The sequence below is a fragment of the Artemia franciscana genome, chromosome 10 (assembly GCF_032884065.1).
Source record: "Artemia franciscana chromosome 10, ASM3288406v1, whole genome shotgun sequence".
Taxonomy (NCBI): domain Eukaryota; kingdom Metazoa; phylum Arthropoda; class Branchiopoda; order Anostraca; family Artemiidae; genus Artemia; species Artemia franciscana.
In genome coordinates this window covers 9,776,689-9,793,780 of record NC_088872.1, presented here as the reverse complement: position 1 = coordinate 9,793,780, position 17,092 = coordinate 9,776,689, and the positions used below count along the sequence as shown (strand labels likewise).

Genomic DNA, 17,092 nt, shown 5'->3' with positions numbered 1-17,092 from the left:
TAGCGGTGGATGGTTTTTCTGATTTTCACCCTCCAAACACAATTCACGGTTTCACCAGATATTTTCCTCCTAGTTATTTGTCGCAAGACGATACTAGGTAACCCTGTGGTCCACGAGGTTGAAACTATCCATGTAGGTTTGGTAATTTGGTACAAGTTGTTGACCATTGACCTGTAAGCATCATCCCTGGTTTTTGTCACACCGTTTGACCTTAGTCTCGTCCTCTATACCTTTGGCAGTAGCAAGTTAGAAGAATCCCTTCGTCAAAAAAACCTCAAGTAAGAGCCGCTTTTCTGTCTGAGCACTTACACAAAACAGAAGTTCCTCTGCCATTCTTTTTTATTTTGTTTTTTTGTTAAAAGTGTTGGCCCCATACCGTTTTTCACTATAATTCCAGTCCTATTTATTTTTCTTTCAGCCAGCATGGTCAAGAGTTTGGCAGAAGAAAATCTGTCAATATATAGGCATATGCTTTCTGGCCGGGCCTTGGACACGGCTAGTACAATTCTTACTGACAAGCCAAGTGTCCAATATTGTCTTCCAAAGTAATGATGATAATTTTGTAAAGTAAACTATATACATATTGCCGAAGTCGACTAGAAGATTTTTTTTAAGAATTGCGTTCTAATAGAGATGATTTTTAAATTAAAATTGTATTTAAAATAGCTTACAGAAGAAAGTAAACGACCAATCATAATGATATTTAACTAGAAAAAAAATTCAGAAAATTTTAAAGCCAATCAGTAATAGTTCCCTCAATTACTCAATTGGAACAGAGTGTCCACAGACGAGGATAGAGAAGTTTTTTGAGGCTCTATTAGAGCCATCTGCTTAAAGTTATTGCTGGTGAAATTTTTTTTTAAGTTTAGAATTGAAGGATCATATTCTATTTTTCTTAACACTTTTTTCTCTCTTGTCTTATCTTTGCCATTTTTCATCTCGTAAACCTAGCTTTCTAAAGTTAGAAAAAATATGCATTAAAAGTCACAACGGTTTTGTGAAAAAAAAATTGTAGATGAAATTTCAAGCAATAATTAGACATAACATCTCTCATAGCTGGCTATACTTATTTTGATGATAAAAAAAATTCAATCACACCACCATCACTAGTTTAGGAATAGAGGTATTAAAATTGTATTGCTGGATAAAATCTAAGAGCTCAAGCAGTGCTCCATCAAGAACTATTATCTGATCTTGAACAGCATTGGTGAACTTGGAAAAGTGTCTTCTCTCTACTTTGAGCTCGTCTTTGTTTACTTCTTCGCTTGTGGGTCCTCAAGCTCCTCAAAGTCATTCAAGTCCTCAGGATTCAATGGATATTTGCTTCCTTAAGCTTCAAAATGTGCAGTTTTAATGGGATAAGCAGGTAGTTCGAATTTACGAAGAGGTATTAATTTGGAGGTTTAATTAATTAGGAGTTTTTTTTTGCAGAAGAGATTAGCAGAACACAACTTCGGTGTCAACAAGTTACACTTCTAAAGCCACGCCCACCCTCTCCCACAAACTTTTCAGTGGTTGTTTCAACTTCTTCACAAAATAGAAATATTCACAAATGCCATCACATCGTTCTTCATACAGAACGATGTAACATACATTGGCTTTGTGGCTAATAAATTGTTTGAAATATTTTGGTTCAACGTTTCTAAGAAAAAATTACAATATGACACACCATCAGTTCAGTTTCCAGAATTTAGCTTCCGGTTCAGTAATTTTAGTATACCGCCTTCTGTATATACAGAATTCTGGACAGATGTTCAGTTTGAATTAGTTGAAATGATAAGAATCATCCAAAGAAATGGTTCATAGCTTGAATAGTTAAGCTACTCTTTAAGAGCACGGAACCACACAGACACAGCGATAGTGAGTGTGTATTCACACACACAGTGGCCAGAAGTGGCCACTGCTGCCATCAAATGTTAAATGCTTTCCTAAGGTGATACTATCAAAATGCCGAGTAAAATAAGGGACAAATGATTTGTGACATCTTGCGGTCTTATAAGCTGGGTGACTTAGTGAAAACACACACACATAAAGCGGCCAGAAACTGAATAAAACTCTGATTGAATCTTGATTGGGTCTACTAATTACAGAACTAGGCCTTCAGACGCAAACAAAACTGTGCAAGCACCTTTTTCGCCCTAAACTATGAAACCTTTACTCTTTAATCCCCCTAGGGCGTTCAAAATCACTTTAATTATTTTTTATGACTCCTTTTCACCCCGTTTGAGGATTTCCTGCTTTTAGTTTGGCCGTAGTTGGACTGCAAAGAGGAAGATTTAATTGAAGTACGGTCTTTCATCCTAAAAATCTAGCGTGATCCTTAAAACCTTCCTTTAGTTATAGACCTAAATGGCGTTGTCTAACGCATGTTGTTTGTTTAATATATTTCATATAATACAATATTTTGTATTTCATACATATAATATATAGTTGTAAAATATCTTTGTTTGAAACTCTTTTTGGTTAACCCTTTTGTTCAACTGAGCTCCATGAAATATTCCGAAACAGTTTTTCGAGCAAACATCTGGACTATGTTCTTTAGTTTTTTGCAGTGCTCACATTTCTGAACCGTACATGTCAAGTATCGTTATCATGCTTTTTAGATTTTCATTGTGGCTGCCTTCATTTCTAAAAACTTCTAACAACAAGCAAGATTCAGAAATTAAAGCTTAAGAAGAAAACGTGCATCAAAGATGAAAAAGTTTAAGAAAATACTAAGGAGTTTCATGAAGATAGAAAACGGATTGAATTTAAACTTATGAACATACATTATCTATAAAGCAGTAGAGATCTTATGGAGTACAATACAACATCGATGTGAAAACTAATTTTTAATTGCAAAGCTAGAAAAATTGCCCATTTGACGCATTCTTCGAGCCAAAGGGCAGACACATTTACAGGAGTATAATTTGGGAAGGAAAACAATGTTTCTTGAAAGGGGTGTGTACAAACGACGAAAAAAAGACAGAGGAAATAAGCGACTTACCTGAGTGGTCAAAACTGAATCTTGAAATAGTTGTAAAATAGATTTTGGGAGGAAATGGGCTCATGTAGCCCAATTGGCTCATGTTATGTACCTCTTGCAGAGCAAACAATTTTTATAAGACTGAATGATTTTTAGGATAAAATAAACTATCTTTTCATAACAATCTTTCCAGAACTTAACGATCGGCATTGTTTCCTCCATTTGAAGTCCAGAAGTAGTGCGAGTTTTGAGCCTGGAGCAGATGACTGGTAAACTATTCCTTACAGATTCTCTGGTTCTTTTCAGTTTAAGCTGCCTCTTACTCGGTAAGTTCTATAGACCTGTGGGGTGATACTCTCCCATAATTTCTTATTTCTACGCCAATACTTTCTATAATCTTCAAGTGCTATGTCATATCTTAAGCCGCAGAAATGATTTCCAATAGAATCGTTTAAGGTGCATCGTATATCTTGTGGATATCTTATTAAATATACAAAATTTAATTGCAAATAAAAATTCCATCTCATAAAACATAATACCCATTTAATAGCTCTATAAAAAGTATTTGCTTTTATAACAAATTGTTATATTTCTTTTTCAAACGATTGGGGGAACAGGTCAAATTGTTTGGTTTATTATTAATTAATTTTTAAAACTTTAAAAAAAAGTTTTCAAAAAAAGGTGAAAAGCTTCATTAAGCCAAAAATAAGCAGAAATAAGACCAAATAATCTTCGAAGCGTAAAACTACCATAAATTACCATCAATAAGTAGATGAAAACCGAAACGATAAGTTTGGTTCTTACAAAGGGTACTAGAACTTCTGATTACCAGCCCTATGAGCCCTCTCCGAAGCTTGTACGATCACCCTTTCTATAAGAACCTTATGTGCCCCCAGGTCATATCTTCCGACCCTTACCCTGAGGGCTGTGTGTGGGGAGGGGGTACCCTCAAAGATAGAATTTCCGGAAACTTCAATTACGCTGAACAAAATGGCTATCTAAAATTTTTATTGGATATTTTTGGGGAAATTTTGGCGGTGAGCGGAGGGCTGGTTACCCTCGAGTCACTTTCGATTATTCAAAAAGGGCACTAGTCCTCTCAATTTTCAATTGTATGATCCCTTTTTCAAGCTCCTTGGATACCTACGTGCTCCCACGTGCCCTATTAAAACAAATAAATAAATAATACATTGTGCCAACATTGTTCTTTACTTGGGCAGCACTATTGCGTTGCTTAAGAAAAGAAAAGGGAATAAAACAAACAAATTCTGGTAAATACAAACAAAACTAAACCAAAGAAGAACTGACAGGAAAAAAAGAAAAAGAAGAAAAAAAGAAAAATAAGAGCAATTATATATAAGACCAGACACACTATCAACGAAGGACAATGTCAGAGGTGCTTTCACCAATAATCTGCCTCCGATATCTCTCGTTTCTTCTCTGAGCCACGGACGCTGGACTAGCACCTCCATGCCGCGAGGGTAGGGAGCTGTTGGTAGTCCAAAGAATCAGCCGCAGCAAAGAATTTGCATACTTGTAGTAATCCTTCTGTATATCCCTAATATCTGAAGCAGTAAGAAGAGACCAAAATGGTAAAAGGGCAAGTAGATGCAGAACAGCAAACAAATTTTGACCACTAGCTAAGATACGGTGGTTAAATTTAAACTTTAACGCAACAAGTAAACCGTGCACATTCCAAGATTTTCTGGTAAAAAATCTTTCAAAAGTTGACGTGTGGCACGAATATTTGGTCAAATCGGCACCAAGATACATAAGTGTATCTTGTACTTTAATAACATGTTCACCTAACATTTCTAGTTCAATTTGAAGCTTCTTACCTTTTAAGAGAAATCAAACAAAAAAACAAGCTTTTTTAACTGAAATTAAGGAGCGACATTAAAAATTAAAACTAACAGAAATTACTCCGTATATGAAAGGGGCTGTTCCCTCCTTAACGCCCCGCTCCTTACGCTAAAGACTCTTTCTCTCAACTCAACTTTTTGAAACAGTAAAAAACTTTAGCGTAAAGAGTGGGCCGTTTAAGAGGGAACAGCCCCTATCATATACGGAGAAATTTCTATTCGTTTTAAGTTTTGATTTTGCTCCTTACTTTCAGTTAAAAAAAAACTTGTTTTGTTATTCAATTTCTGAAAGTTCTTGAAATAATGCATGTTTCGATTTTCGCTCTCCGCACATGAATAATTAAAACAAAATTTACATATTATTTTTTTGGTTTCAATGGCTTTCTCTTAGTTTTGATCTGACGGTTTTGAGAAAAAAGGGCGGAGGAGGTCTAGTTGCCCTCCAATCTTTTGGCTACTTAAAAATGCAACTAGAACTTTAAATTTTTTACGAACGTTCTTATTAGTAAAAAGTATACGTAACTTACGAATTAACTTACGTAACGAACTTCTATATTTGTATATTTCTATTAAATATATGAGAGAGTTTACCCCCTCGTGAATACCTCGCTCTTTAACCCAAAGCTCAAATTTTGTCCCAATTCTTTAAGAATGACCCCTGAATCACATAGGCCGTAGAATAAATAGTTAAAATTACTAAAAAATACTTTAGCATAAAGAGCGAGGTATTTAGGAGGAGATGAACCCCCCATGTACGTAATAACTTCTGTTCGTTTTAAGTGTTAATGCTCCCATTTACTTTAAGTTTAAAAACTTTTTCATATTTATGCGACTACTCACTCTATAAAAAACCTTATATATCCGGAGACAAAAGTTACAACCCTTGCTCTTGGCTGTGAGGGCTGTGTCCACTTTGAAGGCATTGTTATATGCTCTTTGAACTATTGTGAACAAAATGACTAACTCACAATTCGATCAGATACTTTTGGAGAAAAGGGGATATCAGCAAGAGTGACGAGTTGCCCTCCACAACTTTTGACTCTAGAAAGGGAACTAAAACTTTACATTACCAGTCCAATTCCAGTCCAAGCCTCCTCTCTAAGGTTCACTCTACCCACACCTTCCATAAAAAGCTTATATGCGCTGGGACACAACCTTTAGCCCCTCTCCCCAACTTTGAGGATTTATGTCAACAGGAAAGCCTTGTTATGTGACCTTGACCCATTTTTCGGAAAAAAGGGTTATGTTGGAATAAGTATCGTATTTATTTTGGGAAAATAGGACGTGAGGGCGGTATAATTGCCCTCCGATCACTTTGACTCTTAAAAAGGGCACTAGAATTACTTATTTCCTATCCAATGAGCCTCCTCATAGGTTTATACTTCAAATCTTTCCATAAAAACCTTATGTGTCCCCTGGGCATAACTTACAATCCATGTACTGAAGGTTGTGGGGAGGGGTTGTCATCCTTAAAGACACAATGACTATACCTTTCAACTACATCAAAATACGCAAAACTTTGAATGGATATGTTTGGGGAAATGAGGTGCATGGGGAGAGGGGCTCGTTGCCATCCAATCACTTTTGAGTATTAAAAAGGGCACTAGAACTATCAATTTGAAAGTTGTTTATGATTGTCTTGTTTCTTGGTGTTCTGGACAAGCAATAAAAGCCCAAAACTAGTTAATTTTGGGTAAAAGAAACATAATATGTACAGAGTGTAATTAACAAATTGCCTATCACTAATTCTCAACAGCAGCAGTCGGCTCTTTTGTACCAATCGAAGTAGAGTGTATTCAACTAACCAATTAATGTTCAGTGCCGGTTTCTATTTTGTTTGTAACTTGTCTTTTTGTTTTTCTTTTGAGTTGTGCTCAAATCCCTAGAGTTTTGCTCCCCTAAAAAAATAACATATGTATACATTATCACCTGAAAAAATTGTTGCATATTGAAATAAAACGGGTCTTAATTCCAAACTATGCAGTCAAGTTTCAAAGCTAATTTTATTTTGATTTGGTGAGTTTTTGCATGATTAGTTATTTATTAAAATATAAATAAGTGAAAGTTGTCTGGCTACTTTTAACCATAGCTACTGAACCATGGTAAAGGAAAAGATAGTCCTTAGGATTTATTTTTCCGTGCTTTAAACGTCACAAGATCCTGCAGCTCAGAAAACGTGGGGAAACGTTTATACACAAAGTTTGTGGCCAATTGGAGCATCGGTTTTCCATGCTCTTTCTAGTTCAATATGAAGCTTCTTAACTTTTAAGAGAAATTCCAAAGGTAATACATAAATAAAACTTAATCTTTAGCTGAATGTGTAGCACTTGCAATAAACTTTTCCAATTTTTTTACTTTTTTGGACTTTTCCGAAAACAAGTAAATGTCTTTAATATATTAGCTTACCAGATTTTTTTTCAGGAATTATTCCCGGCTCAATATCACAGGAATGCCAAAGTAAGTTTCCTCTTTGAAACTTTTATCTTTGATCTTTTCCATTTTGAACCTTTTTTGTATAACTATATCATCTTTTTATTAGTTTCCTAGAAGGACTGTGTAACAAACCCAAACAAAAGCCGTTTCTTAAAAGTATATCAATGATTTTCAAAGATGGCGAACTAAATAGACAACGAAATTCTAAAAAGGTATAAGTAACACTAAAAAAAGGTGGGACACAACTCTTAAGCATTTAAAAGGATTGGACACAACTAGGTAGTCATAATATCTAATTTATATGAAATTTACATAAACTTCAACGAAAAGTCGTGAAAAGTAAGAAAAAAGGAGTAAGTTTTGAATGCCCGACATAATAATTTATATACTTTTCATAATGAGGGGAAGGCTGGTGTACATGACAACTTTAAAAAACACATCAAACTTTGTTTGTAAACATTTTTGTAATTTTATACGAATTCGATCAAAATTTCGGTGAGTGGGGAGGCTTGACTGACATACATAACTGTTTATCTTCAATACTAAAACTTGGAGAGTTTTATTATTAACTTTATGGATAACTTTGAGAGCTTTGTAGGCATTAGAAGTAGACTCTTCTTTTGTTTGTTTCATTGGATGGGGGGCCATGAGCAAGTAAAAACTATGAATAAAAACAGAGGCGCCATTTAGGGGGTCAGGGGTGGGCAAACGCCCACCCCAGATTTTCCAGGGGGCCCAAGCTTCCACCACAAAGGGCCCTTTGCCCTTTGTAGGCCAACGCTATCATAAGACTCTAAAGATGAGAGCACAGAGAGAAGTAGAAGACTTTACATCATTAAGCCTATTAACTTTTTAGTTAGGTAAATATAAAGGTATTAATAGTCATTAGCATCAAAACTTAAAAGATCACCAAGCATCTGAAACAATTTGTGAAAGCTTCAACGCTAGGAAAGAACTTCATCCAATCAGGAAATTGGACTACTACTTTGGTGGATAAAGTGAAGCAAGAGTACTCCAAGACATTCGACTGTCTCCTAGCCGAATTTGACAGAAGGTTCACAGATAACTTGCCAGTGCTGAGCACACTCAAAGCCATGAATCCAAGCTCGACCAAGTTTATGGACAGAGAGTTGCTCAAGCGTTTCTCTGCTCTTTACAGCAAGCTGGATATTGACGACATTCTTCTCAAATCTCAAGCTGGTATTGCCAAGCGTTTCTTGCTCGATGAGGAGAAAAAGCTGGAAAACTTACTAGACATTGTTGGCCATCTTCAGGCATTACCAGTGGCTTACTCAGAAGTAATAAAGTACTTTATATTGCTGCCACACTTCCTGTGATAACAGCAAGCAATGAGCGTTTGTTTTCTAGCCTAGAAATAGTGAAAAACTACCTGCAGTCCACAACAGGAGACGGTTGTCTCAGGCACCTCCTTTTGATGTTTGCAGAGAAGGATTTAGTAAAAAATTGGACTACAACCAGCTTGTTGACGATTTTGAAAAGATGAAACCTCGGCGGTTCCCCTTGTTACCTTGAGTGTTGTAATATTTTTTTCTCTTGTTATGTATTTCCTTTTTGTAAATATATTTGGTCTGAAAAATTTCTGCTGAAGGAAAACCAAGATTTTGATTACAACCCTCAGCATGTTAATGAAGATTCCTTTCACTGACATATTGTTTACTTAAACAAGGAAGTTTCCTGCTGAGGAAGACCAGCCTGTAGTTTGGTTGAATTTTCCACTTTAAGTTTAATCACTTAACCTTGTTGATTGTGATCTTTGATGTTAAAATTAATCTTAGAGATCAGTGTGGCTGAGTTCCACATTTGGTTACAGTACATTTACAAGCAACATACGGGTGCTAAAAATACGTTTCTACTTAGAATATTTGATCGGTGTGCTGCCAAAAATCGCATTTTTTCCTACGTAACACAAAGTGAATCAGGGGGGGGGGCAAGATGGAGTTCATGCCCACCCCAAGATTTGGCCCAAACGGCACCTCTGAATAAAAAGGCAATAGTATATATATATATATATATATATATATATATATATATATATATATATATATATATATATATATATATATATATATATATATATATATATATACATATATACCCACCTTTTAAAAAATAGGAATTCTTATTTAAAGAAAGTGGCTTCGCCGCTGGACCCAGGCCCAGTTTTCAGCAATAGTATCACTATTCATTTTTTTTTTTACATTTCAGTTTGATTTTCACTATCATTTGTTCCATGGCAGTTGCAATTGTCACTTTCACCAGTTTTCTAATCATATTTAATTAGAATTAGCGCCTTTGTAAAATTACAATATCTTGTTATATTTGGGAGGGTTTACCCTCAAAGACAAATTTTCTGACCCTTCAATTACGCTGAACAAAATGGCTATCTCAGAATTTTATTGGACACGTTTGAGGAAATGATAGTGGAGGGGGGCTGGCTGCCCTCCAATTACTTTTGACTATTCAAAAAGGGCACTAGCCCTCTCAATTTCCAATCGGACGAGCCCTTTTTAAACCACCTAGGATACCTACGTGCTCCTACGTTCCCTAGTTTAAAGAAAAAACAAAAAATAAATAAGACATTGTGCCAACATTGTTCTTTTCTTTGGCAGCGCTATTGCGTTGCCTATGGACAAATAAACATAGATTCATTTTTTCAAACAGTTTTCAAACCAAAACTCTAAAATATGGAATTTTGATACCAATAGCTACGTCAAAAGAATCGTATTTTAATTCTGATTTTAAATATATAAGTTTCATCAAGTTTAGTCTTACCCATCAAAAGTTACAATCCTGAGAAAATTTGCCTTATTTTGGAAAATAGGGAGAAACACTCCTTAAAAGTCATTGAATCTTAACGAAAATCACACCATCATATTCAGCGTATCAGAGAACCCTAATGTAGAAGTTTCAAGCTCCTATCTAAAAAAATATGTAATTTTATATTTTTGCCAGAAGGCAGATCACAGATGCGTGTTTATTTGTTTGTTTTGTTTTTTTCCCAGGGGTGATCGTACCGACACAGTGGTCCTAGAATGTTGCGAGAGGGCTCATTCTAACGAAAATGAAAAGTTCTAGCGCCTTTTTTAAATGAACAAAAAAATTGGAGGGCACCTCGGCCCCCTCCCACGCTAATTATTTCCCCAAAGTCAACAGATGAAAATTCTGAGATAACCATTTTATTCAGCATAGTCGACAAACCTGATAACTATGTATTTGGGGACGACTTACTCCCCCACAGTCCCCGTGGGAGGGGCTACCTGTTACAAAGTTTGACCAGTGCTTACATATAGTAATGGGTATTGGGAAGTGTACAGGCGTTTTCAGGGGAATTTTTGGTTAGGGGAGGGGTTGAGAAGAGAGAGATATGTTGGGGGAGCTTTTTCATCGAGGAATTTTTCACGGGGAAGAAAATTTCCATGAAGGGAGCGCAGGATTTTCTAGTATTATTAAAAAAAAAACAATGGAAAAATAGATATGAAAAAGTTTTTTCAACTGGAAGTAAGGAGCAGCATTAAAACTTAAAACGAACAGAAATTATTACGCATATGAGGGGCTCACCTCCAGTAAAACAGTATTTTACTGTTTAAAAAGTAGATTTGAGATAAAGAGTCAAACTTTTGCGTAAAGAGCGGGGCGTTGATGGGGAAGCAACCCCTTTCTTATACGAAATAATTTCTTTTCGTTTTAAGTTTGAATGTCGCTCCTTACTTTCAGTTAAAAAAAACTTGTTTTTTTATTTAATTTAGGACAAAGAGTATGCGTCAATAAAAAACAGAAATTAATTCAAACAATCTTCCAAGTGCAAAATTACCACAAATCACCATCGTCAAATGTCTGAAACCCAAAACGAACAGAAATTACAATAAATGAACGAGTCAAGCTCAAAACAGACAAAATTTAATATGAGTAGGGCTGACAACTTTCATGACTTCTCACGACCAGAACATAATTTGCACTTTAGTGAAAAAAAAAACAAACAAAAAGCAAAAAACAAATGACCTGGAATGTCAGTTTAATATGCATATACTGATATTTATTCCTTACGGTTTTAGAATTTATTAATTTATTAAATAAAAAAGTGAAAACATTTAAAATGTTTTCACTGAGAATTACTTTCATTATGTGAAAGCCCAAGTACATCGCTTAACTTGTTCTGTTTCCGAATAACAAATATAGGGAAATGAATAGAAGGAAATGCTAGGTCATTTAATATTGATTTAATAGAAACTAAGCCTGACTATTCTCACTGAAAGTGTAGTATTCCCAACATAGCTAAAAGTCAATACAAGCACGAACTAATTTAAAGTATACTGTATTAAAATCTGGATTTAAAAAATAATTTTAAATTGAACAGATGTTGCAATGGAATAAAAAATTAATAAGTAAATCAAAGTAAAAAAAAAGGTAGATCAAAAAGTAGAAAAAGCAGGAGTTCATAAGAATCTCTAGTTTCCTTTTACACCATGTAAGATATTCAGAATAGTTAAAAACAAAACTTTACTTTGGTTTTATAATTTTCTTGAGTATGCTAAAGGGCATGCTATTGAATTGAAAGGGTATTCTCTCTATGCACTAATAAGTAAAAAGTGATTTTCATAAAAAGAAATATTTTTGGCCTAAAGCAGAGACTTTAAAAGTGAAGTAAATTAAATCAAAAGAAAAATATTAGAAAGATCTGTCGTTTTCTCTCTATACACTAAAAAGTAAAAAGTGATTTTTTTTTCAGGCTCTTCGGTAATATCGAAATTTTTTTAAACGGGAACCAATGGGCGAGGAAGAGATTAATCATTTTTTAACTATTTAAGGGCATTTTTCTCTGTTGCGACTGCCTTATGTTTTTTATTTTTGCCTTAAAAATTGTCGATGTTCCTATAAAGTGAAAAATTGACAACATATTGTTGATTTTTAGTGGATTAGGAAACAAAAATATTTTTCTAACATCTTTTTTCATATTTGATTTCCTTATAATTTCTAGAACATTCTCGACTTTAAAACCAAAGGACAAGTGATTGAAATCCAAGAATTATGGTTCAGTCCTAGTGTTTTCCTTATTAACAATTCTACTCAAATCTTTTGAATGATATATTGCAGGATATCGTGACATAATTTTTCATTCAGTAAAATAATTCATAAGAGTCTCAAACAGGAGCGACCCGGCTCAATAGTAACCAAACTCTAAAAAATGGAATTTTGATACCAATAGTTACATCAAAAGAATTCCATTGTAATGCTGATTTTAAATATACAAGTTTCATCAAGATTAGTTTTACCCATCAAAAGTTAATAGCCTGAGAAAATTTGCCTCATTTTCGAAAATAGCGGAAAACACCCCCTAAAGGTCAAACAATCTTAACGAAAATCATACCATCAGATTCAGCGTATCAGAGAATCTTATTGTAGATGCTTCAAGCTCCTATCTATAAAAATGTGCAATTTCGCATTTTTTGCCAGAATACAGATCACGGATGCGTGTTTATTTGTTTTTTTGTTTGTTTTTTTTTTCCCAGGGGTGATTGTATTGACCCAGTGGTCCTAGAATGTTGCGAGAGGGCTCATTCTAACGGAAATGAAAAGTTCTAGTGCCCTTTTTAAGTGACCAAAAAAATTGAAGGGCACCTAGGCCCCTCCCACGCTAATTATTTTTCCAAAGTCAACGGATCAGAATTCTGAGATAACCACTTTATTCAGCGTAGTCGAAAAACCTTATAATCATGTCTTTGGGGACGATTTACTCCCCCACAGTCCCCTTGGGAGGGGCTACAAGTTACAAACTTTGACCAGTGCTTACATATAGTAATGGGTAGTGGGAAGTGTACAGACGTTTTTAGGGGGATTTTTTTGGTTTGGGGAGGGGTTGATAAGAGAGGGATATGTTGGGGGAGCTTTTTCATCGAGGAATTTGTCATGGGGGAAGAAGATTTCCACGAAGGGAGCGCAGGATTTTCTAGCATTATTAAAAAAAAAACTATAAAAAAATAAATATGAAAAAGTTTTTTCAACTGGAAGTAAGGAGCAGTATTAAAACTTAAAACGAACAGAAATTATTACGCATATGATGGGCTCACTTCCTCCTAATACCTCGCTCTTTACGCTAAAGTATTTTTAGTAATTTCAACTATTTATTCTACGGCTTTTGTGATTCAGGGGTTGTTCTTAATGGATTGGGAAAACATTTAAGCTTTAGTGTAAAGAGCGAGGTACTGGCGAGGGGCTGAACCCCCTCAAATATGTAATAAAAATATGAGAATACAAAAGTTCGTTACGTAAGCTAATTTGTAAGTTACGTATATCTTTTACTAATAAAAATATTCGTAAAAATTTGAAAATTCTAGTTGCCCTTTTAAGTACCCAAAAAATCGGAGGGCAACTAGGCTTCCTCCCCCGCTTTTTTTTCAAAATTATTCGATCAAAACTATGAGAAAGCCATTTAGCCAAAAAATAAATATGCAAATTTCGTTTTAATTATTCCTCTGCGGAGAGCCAAAATCAGAACATGCATTTGATTCAAAAACGTTCAGAAACTAAATAAAAAAAAGTTTTTTTTAACTGAAAGAAAGGAACGACATTAAAAGTTAAAACGAACAGAAATTAATCCGTACATGAAAGGGGCTGCTTCCTCATCAACACCCCGCTTTTTACACTAAAGTTTTTTACTATTTTAAAAAGAAGAGTTGAGAGAAAGAGTCAAACTTTAGCGTAAAGAGCGGGGCGTTGATGAGGAAGCAGCCCCTTTCATATACGAAGTAATTTCTGTTCATTTTAAGTTTTAATGTCGCTCCTTACTTTCAATTAAAAAAACTTGTCTTTTTTATTTAATCTCACATGGATCGCCCTCAGCCTATATTCAGCTACCACGCTGCGTATGAGACTAATAAGAACAAAGAATATTAAGTATTAATCTCATACAGCTCGTTTCTTCAGCCTATTGATTGCAAACTAATCTATTTCCTTTATTATACTGCAGTTTGGTAAGAGATGCGGCCTCTTTTTCCCTATTCCGTTCCCCGACGGAAAGATAAACAGAGTAAATTATCCCGTAGCGTGTTTATCTCTCTTCTTTTATCAGAATACAAAAAAGAAATGGAATTACAGGATTACATATACAAAATACACTGCTCCTGGTTTTAGTTTTTACTTTATTGTAGTTTGCTAATAAAGCTTGTTAATTCAACCAAGATAAACTTGCACATATTGACAAAAATTAGCAAGACATCAGAAGATATACGAATAAAGGAAAGTCTGGCAGAATAACTATGTCACACCATTGTGTGGTGTCCCGTAGGAGTAAAACTGAAATTAACAGAACCTCTGATGCCCATGTACCCAAAATTGTTGCACCATCTATTAACCGTGTGTTGGAACTTTCTCAGAAGCAGATGTGACATTGTTTCAAATGTATTTCGTCAAAAACAAATACAATCAATATAGTAAAAAAATTTTTAAATGTTTTGACTTTTTAAACTTTAACAAAGCAAATATTTTTAAAACTTTAAATAATAAATATCAGTAGGGTTTTATTTGTATTAAACTATTAATTCACATCCATTTTTTTTCAGTAAAGTACAAATTATGGACTGGTATTGAGAAGGCATGAGGGTTGTTAGCCCTATTCATGTTAGTTAGAATTCGTTTTGAGCATGGCTCAGTTATCTATTGTAATTTCTGTTCTTTTGGGGTTTCATTTGTGGCAATTTTATGTTTTGAAGGGGATTGATGGGGATTTGAAGTAGCTTTACGCTTTGAATATTAGTCGACTTTATTTTTGCTCATTTTTGTTTAAGGAGCTCTTTGCTTTTCTGTAAAAAAATTAGTTTTTGAAAAAAGTTTTTAAATTAATTTCATTTGGTTTTTATTGATGCAGTATTTTTAATGAAAAAAGAAAATAGTATTTTACATCTTCTCGATTCTTTTTTCAAGAATCCATAGTTGGACTTGCTATTTATATGTTGGAGAAAATTTGTCTATAATTTTTAACAATTACACTTTTTTGAAAATCTTGACTCACATTTTATTGTTTTAACTTAATTTTTTACGTCCTCAAGTTGATCTAAAAAATCAAACTTATAACTTATGGGCAACCAGGACACAAACAGTGCCTTTTGCTTTAGTTTTAAAGCAAGGCTTAGTTTTACAGATTAATGGGCTTGGAAGAGACTGCGTGCCCTCTAATCACTTTTGACTCTTAAAAAGAGCACATAGAAATTTTAATTTCCAATCGAATTAACTCATTTCTAAGTTTCATTGATATTGTATTTTTGATATTTGTTATTTTTGTCTTTGAATTGGAAGCTATAGCGCTCTTTTTAAGAGTCAAAAGTGATTTGAGAGTAACTCCTCCCCCTCTCTTCACACCCATTATTACTCCGAACACAAAAAAACAAATTTGGAGAGAACAATTTTCTTACACGTAGTTAAAGGATCCAGAAATGACATTTTTGTGGATGACACCCCCAAGGAACTCAAGGCAAATGTTCAAGTTATGTCCTGGGGTTATATAAGGTTTCTGTTCAAAGGAAAGTCGTATATACTCCAGAGGCGGCTCGTTGGATTGATAATCAGAAGTTCTAGTACCCTTTTTAAGAGTCAAAGTCATTAGAGAACAGCTATCCACCCCACGTCGTGTTTTTCCAAAATTCATCCAATGTAAGTTTCGAGATAGCTATTCTATTCAAAATAGTCCAAGGAGGATATGACAAGGATTTTGGGGTTGATATAGCCTGGGGCAAGGGTTTTTACTGAAGGGATGGTTGTATAAACTTCCGCTTTTAAGAGTCAATTATGATAGAGGGCAGCTATCCCCTCCCCAACTACACATCTTTTCACCAAACGCATCTGATAGATATTGTGAGATAGGAATTTTGTTCAAAATAGTCTAAAGACCATATAACAATGTCTCAAGGGTTGACACTACCCCTCGGAGCCCTGATGCAAGGGCTATAAGTTATGTCCTGCTAAGCATAACAAGGCCTTATGGAATGGATGGTCATTTAAACTTCAGATGAGGCTAATTTGATTTGAAATTAAAAGTTTTAGTGCCCTTTTTAAGAGTCAAAAGTGACTTGAGAGCAACCAAACCCTCCACCCTTACACCTATCATTTTTCAATACAAACATACAAACAAAGTTTTCAGACATCTATTTTTCATCATTGTTGAGAAGTTCAGTAATTATACGTTTGGGGATGTCCCCCGCCCCCAGGCATCAGAGCAAGGGTTTTAAGCAAGGCAAGTTGTTCATTGTTTACATATAGTATACGTTATCGAGAAAAATTATGTATGTTTCACTTCTACTTTCCCAAAATACGAAGGAGCATTAAGACGAGTCTTTCAGGGAATGTTGAGAGGAGTGTTTAGCTAGTCAAAAGAGGTTATGTGAATATGGATCATCAAAAGGGCGTGACTCAAGAATGAATGAATATATCTGAGGAAACGTAGAGGGAAAGTTGACCTAAATCAAACATACTATGTGCCTACAGATTGTTGAAACCAGCAATATCAGCAATACTTTTGGAAAGACTTATAGTGTAAAAAGAAGCTTCAGGTGAATCATGAGTGCGATGTTCAGTTGACCAAAAGGCAAAATGTGCCAGTTGCTACAGCTATTAATACTGTTACTGCTAATGTTCTAACTGTTATCACTACCACAGTGATACTAGTACAATTAAGGCTATGCTTACGAAAGGGATAGTTGTATAAGCTTAAGAGGAGGCTCATTTGTTTCGTAATTGGAAGTTCTAGCTCCCTTTAAATAGCCGAAAGTAATGGAGGGCAACGTGCCCCCCCGAGCTACCCTTCTTTTTACCAAGCACATCT

The 17,092-nt window shown here is 34.8% G+C and overlaps 1 protein-coding gene across 2 annotated transcripts in view; it reads left to right on the top strand.

Moving 5' to 3' along the window:
• Positions 1–17,092, top strand: part of LOC136031758 (UPAR/Ly6 domain-containing protein qvr-like) — a 48,465-nt gene that overhangs the window by 2,195 nt on the left and 29,178 nt on the right. Inside the window, exons 2-3 of one of the 2 annotated variants that reach the window (XM_065711489.1) lie at positions 3,159–3,291; positions 7,249–7,284. In XM_065711489.1, coding sequence (XP_065567561.1) covers positions 3,228–3,291; positions 7,249–7,284 — 100 coding nt within the window. In that variant the 5' untranslated portion in view covers positions 3,159–3,227. The remainder of the gene's footprint in view (positions 1–3,158; positions 3,292–7,248; positions 7,285–17,092) is intronic. The other variant, XM_065711490.1, reaches the window with a different exon arrangement.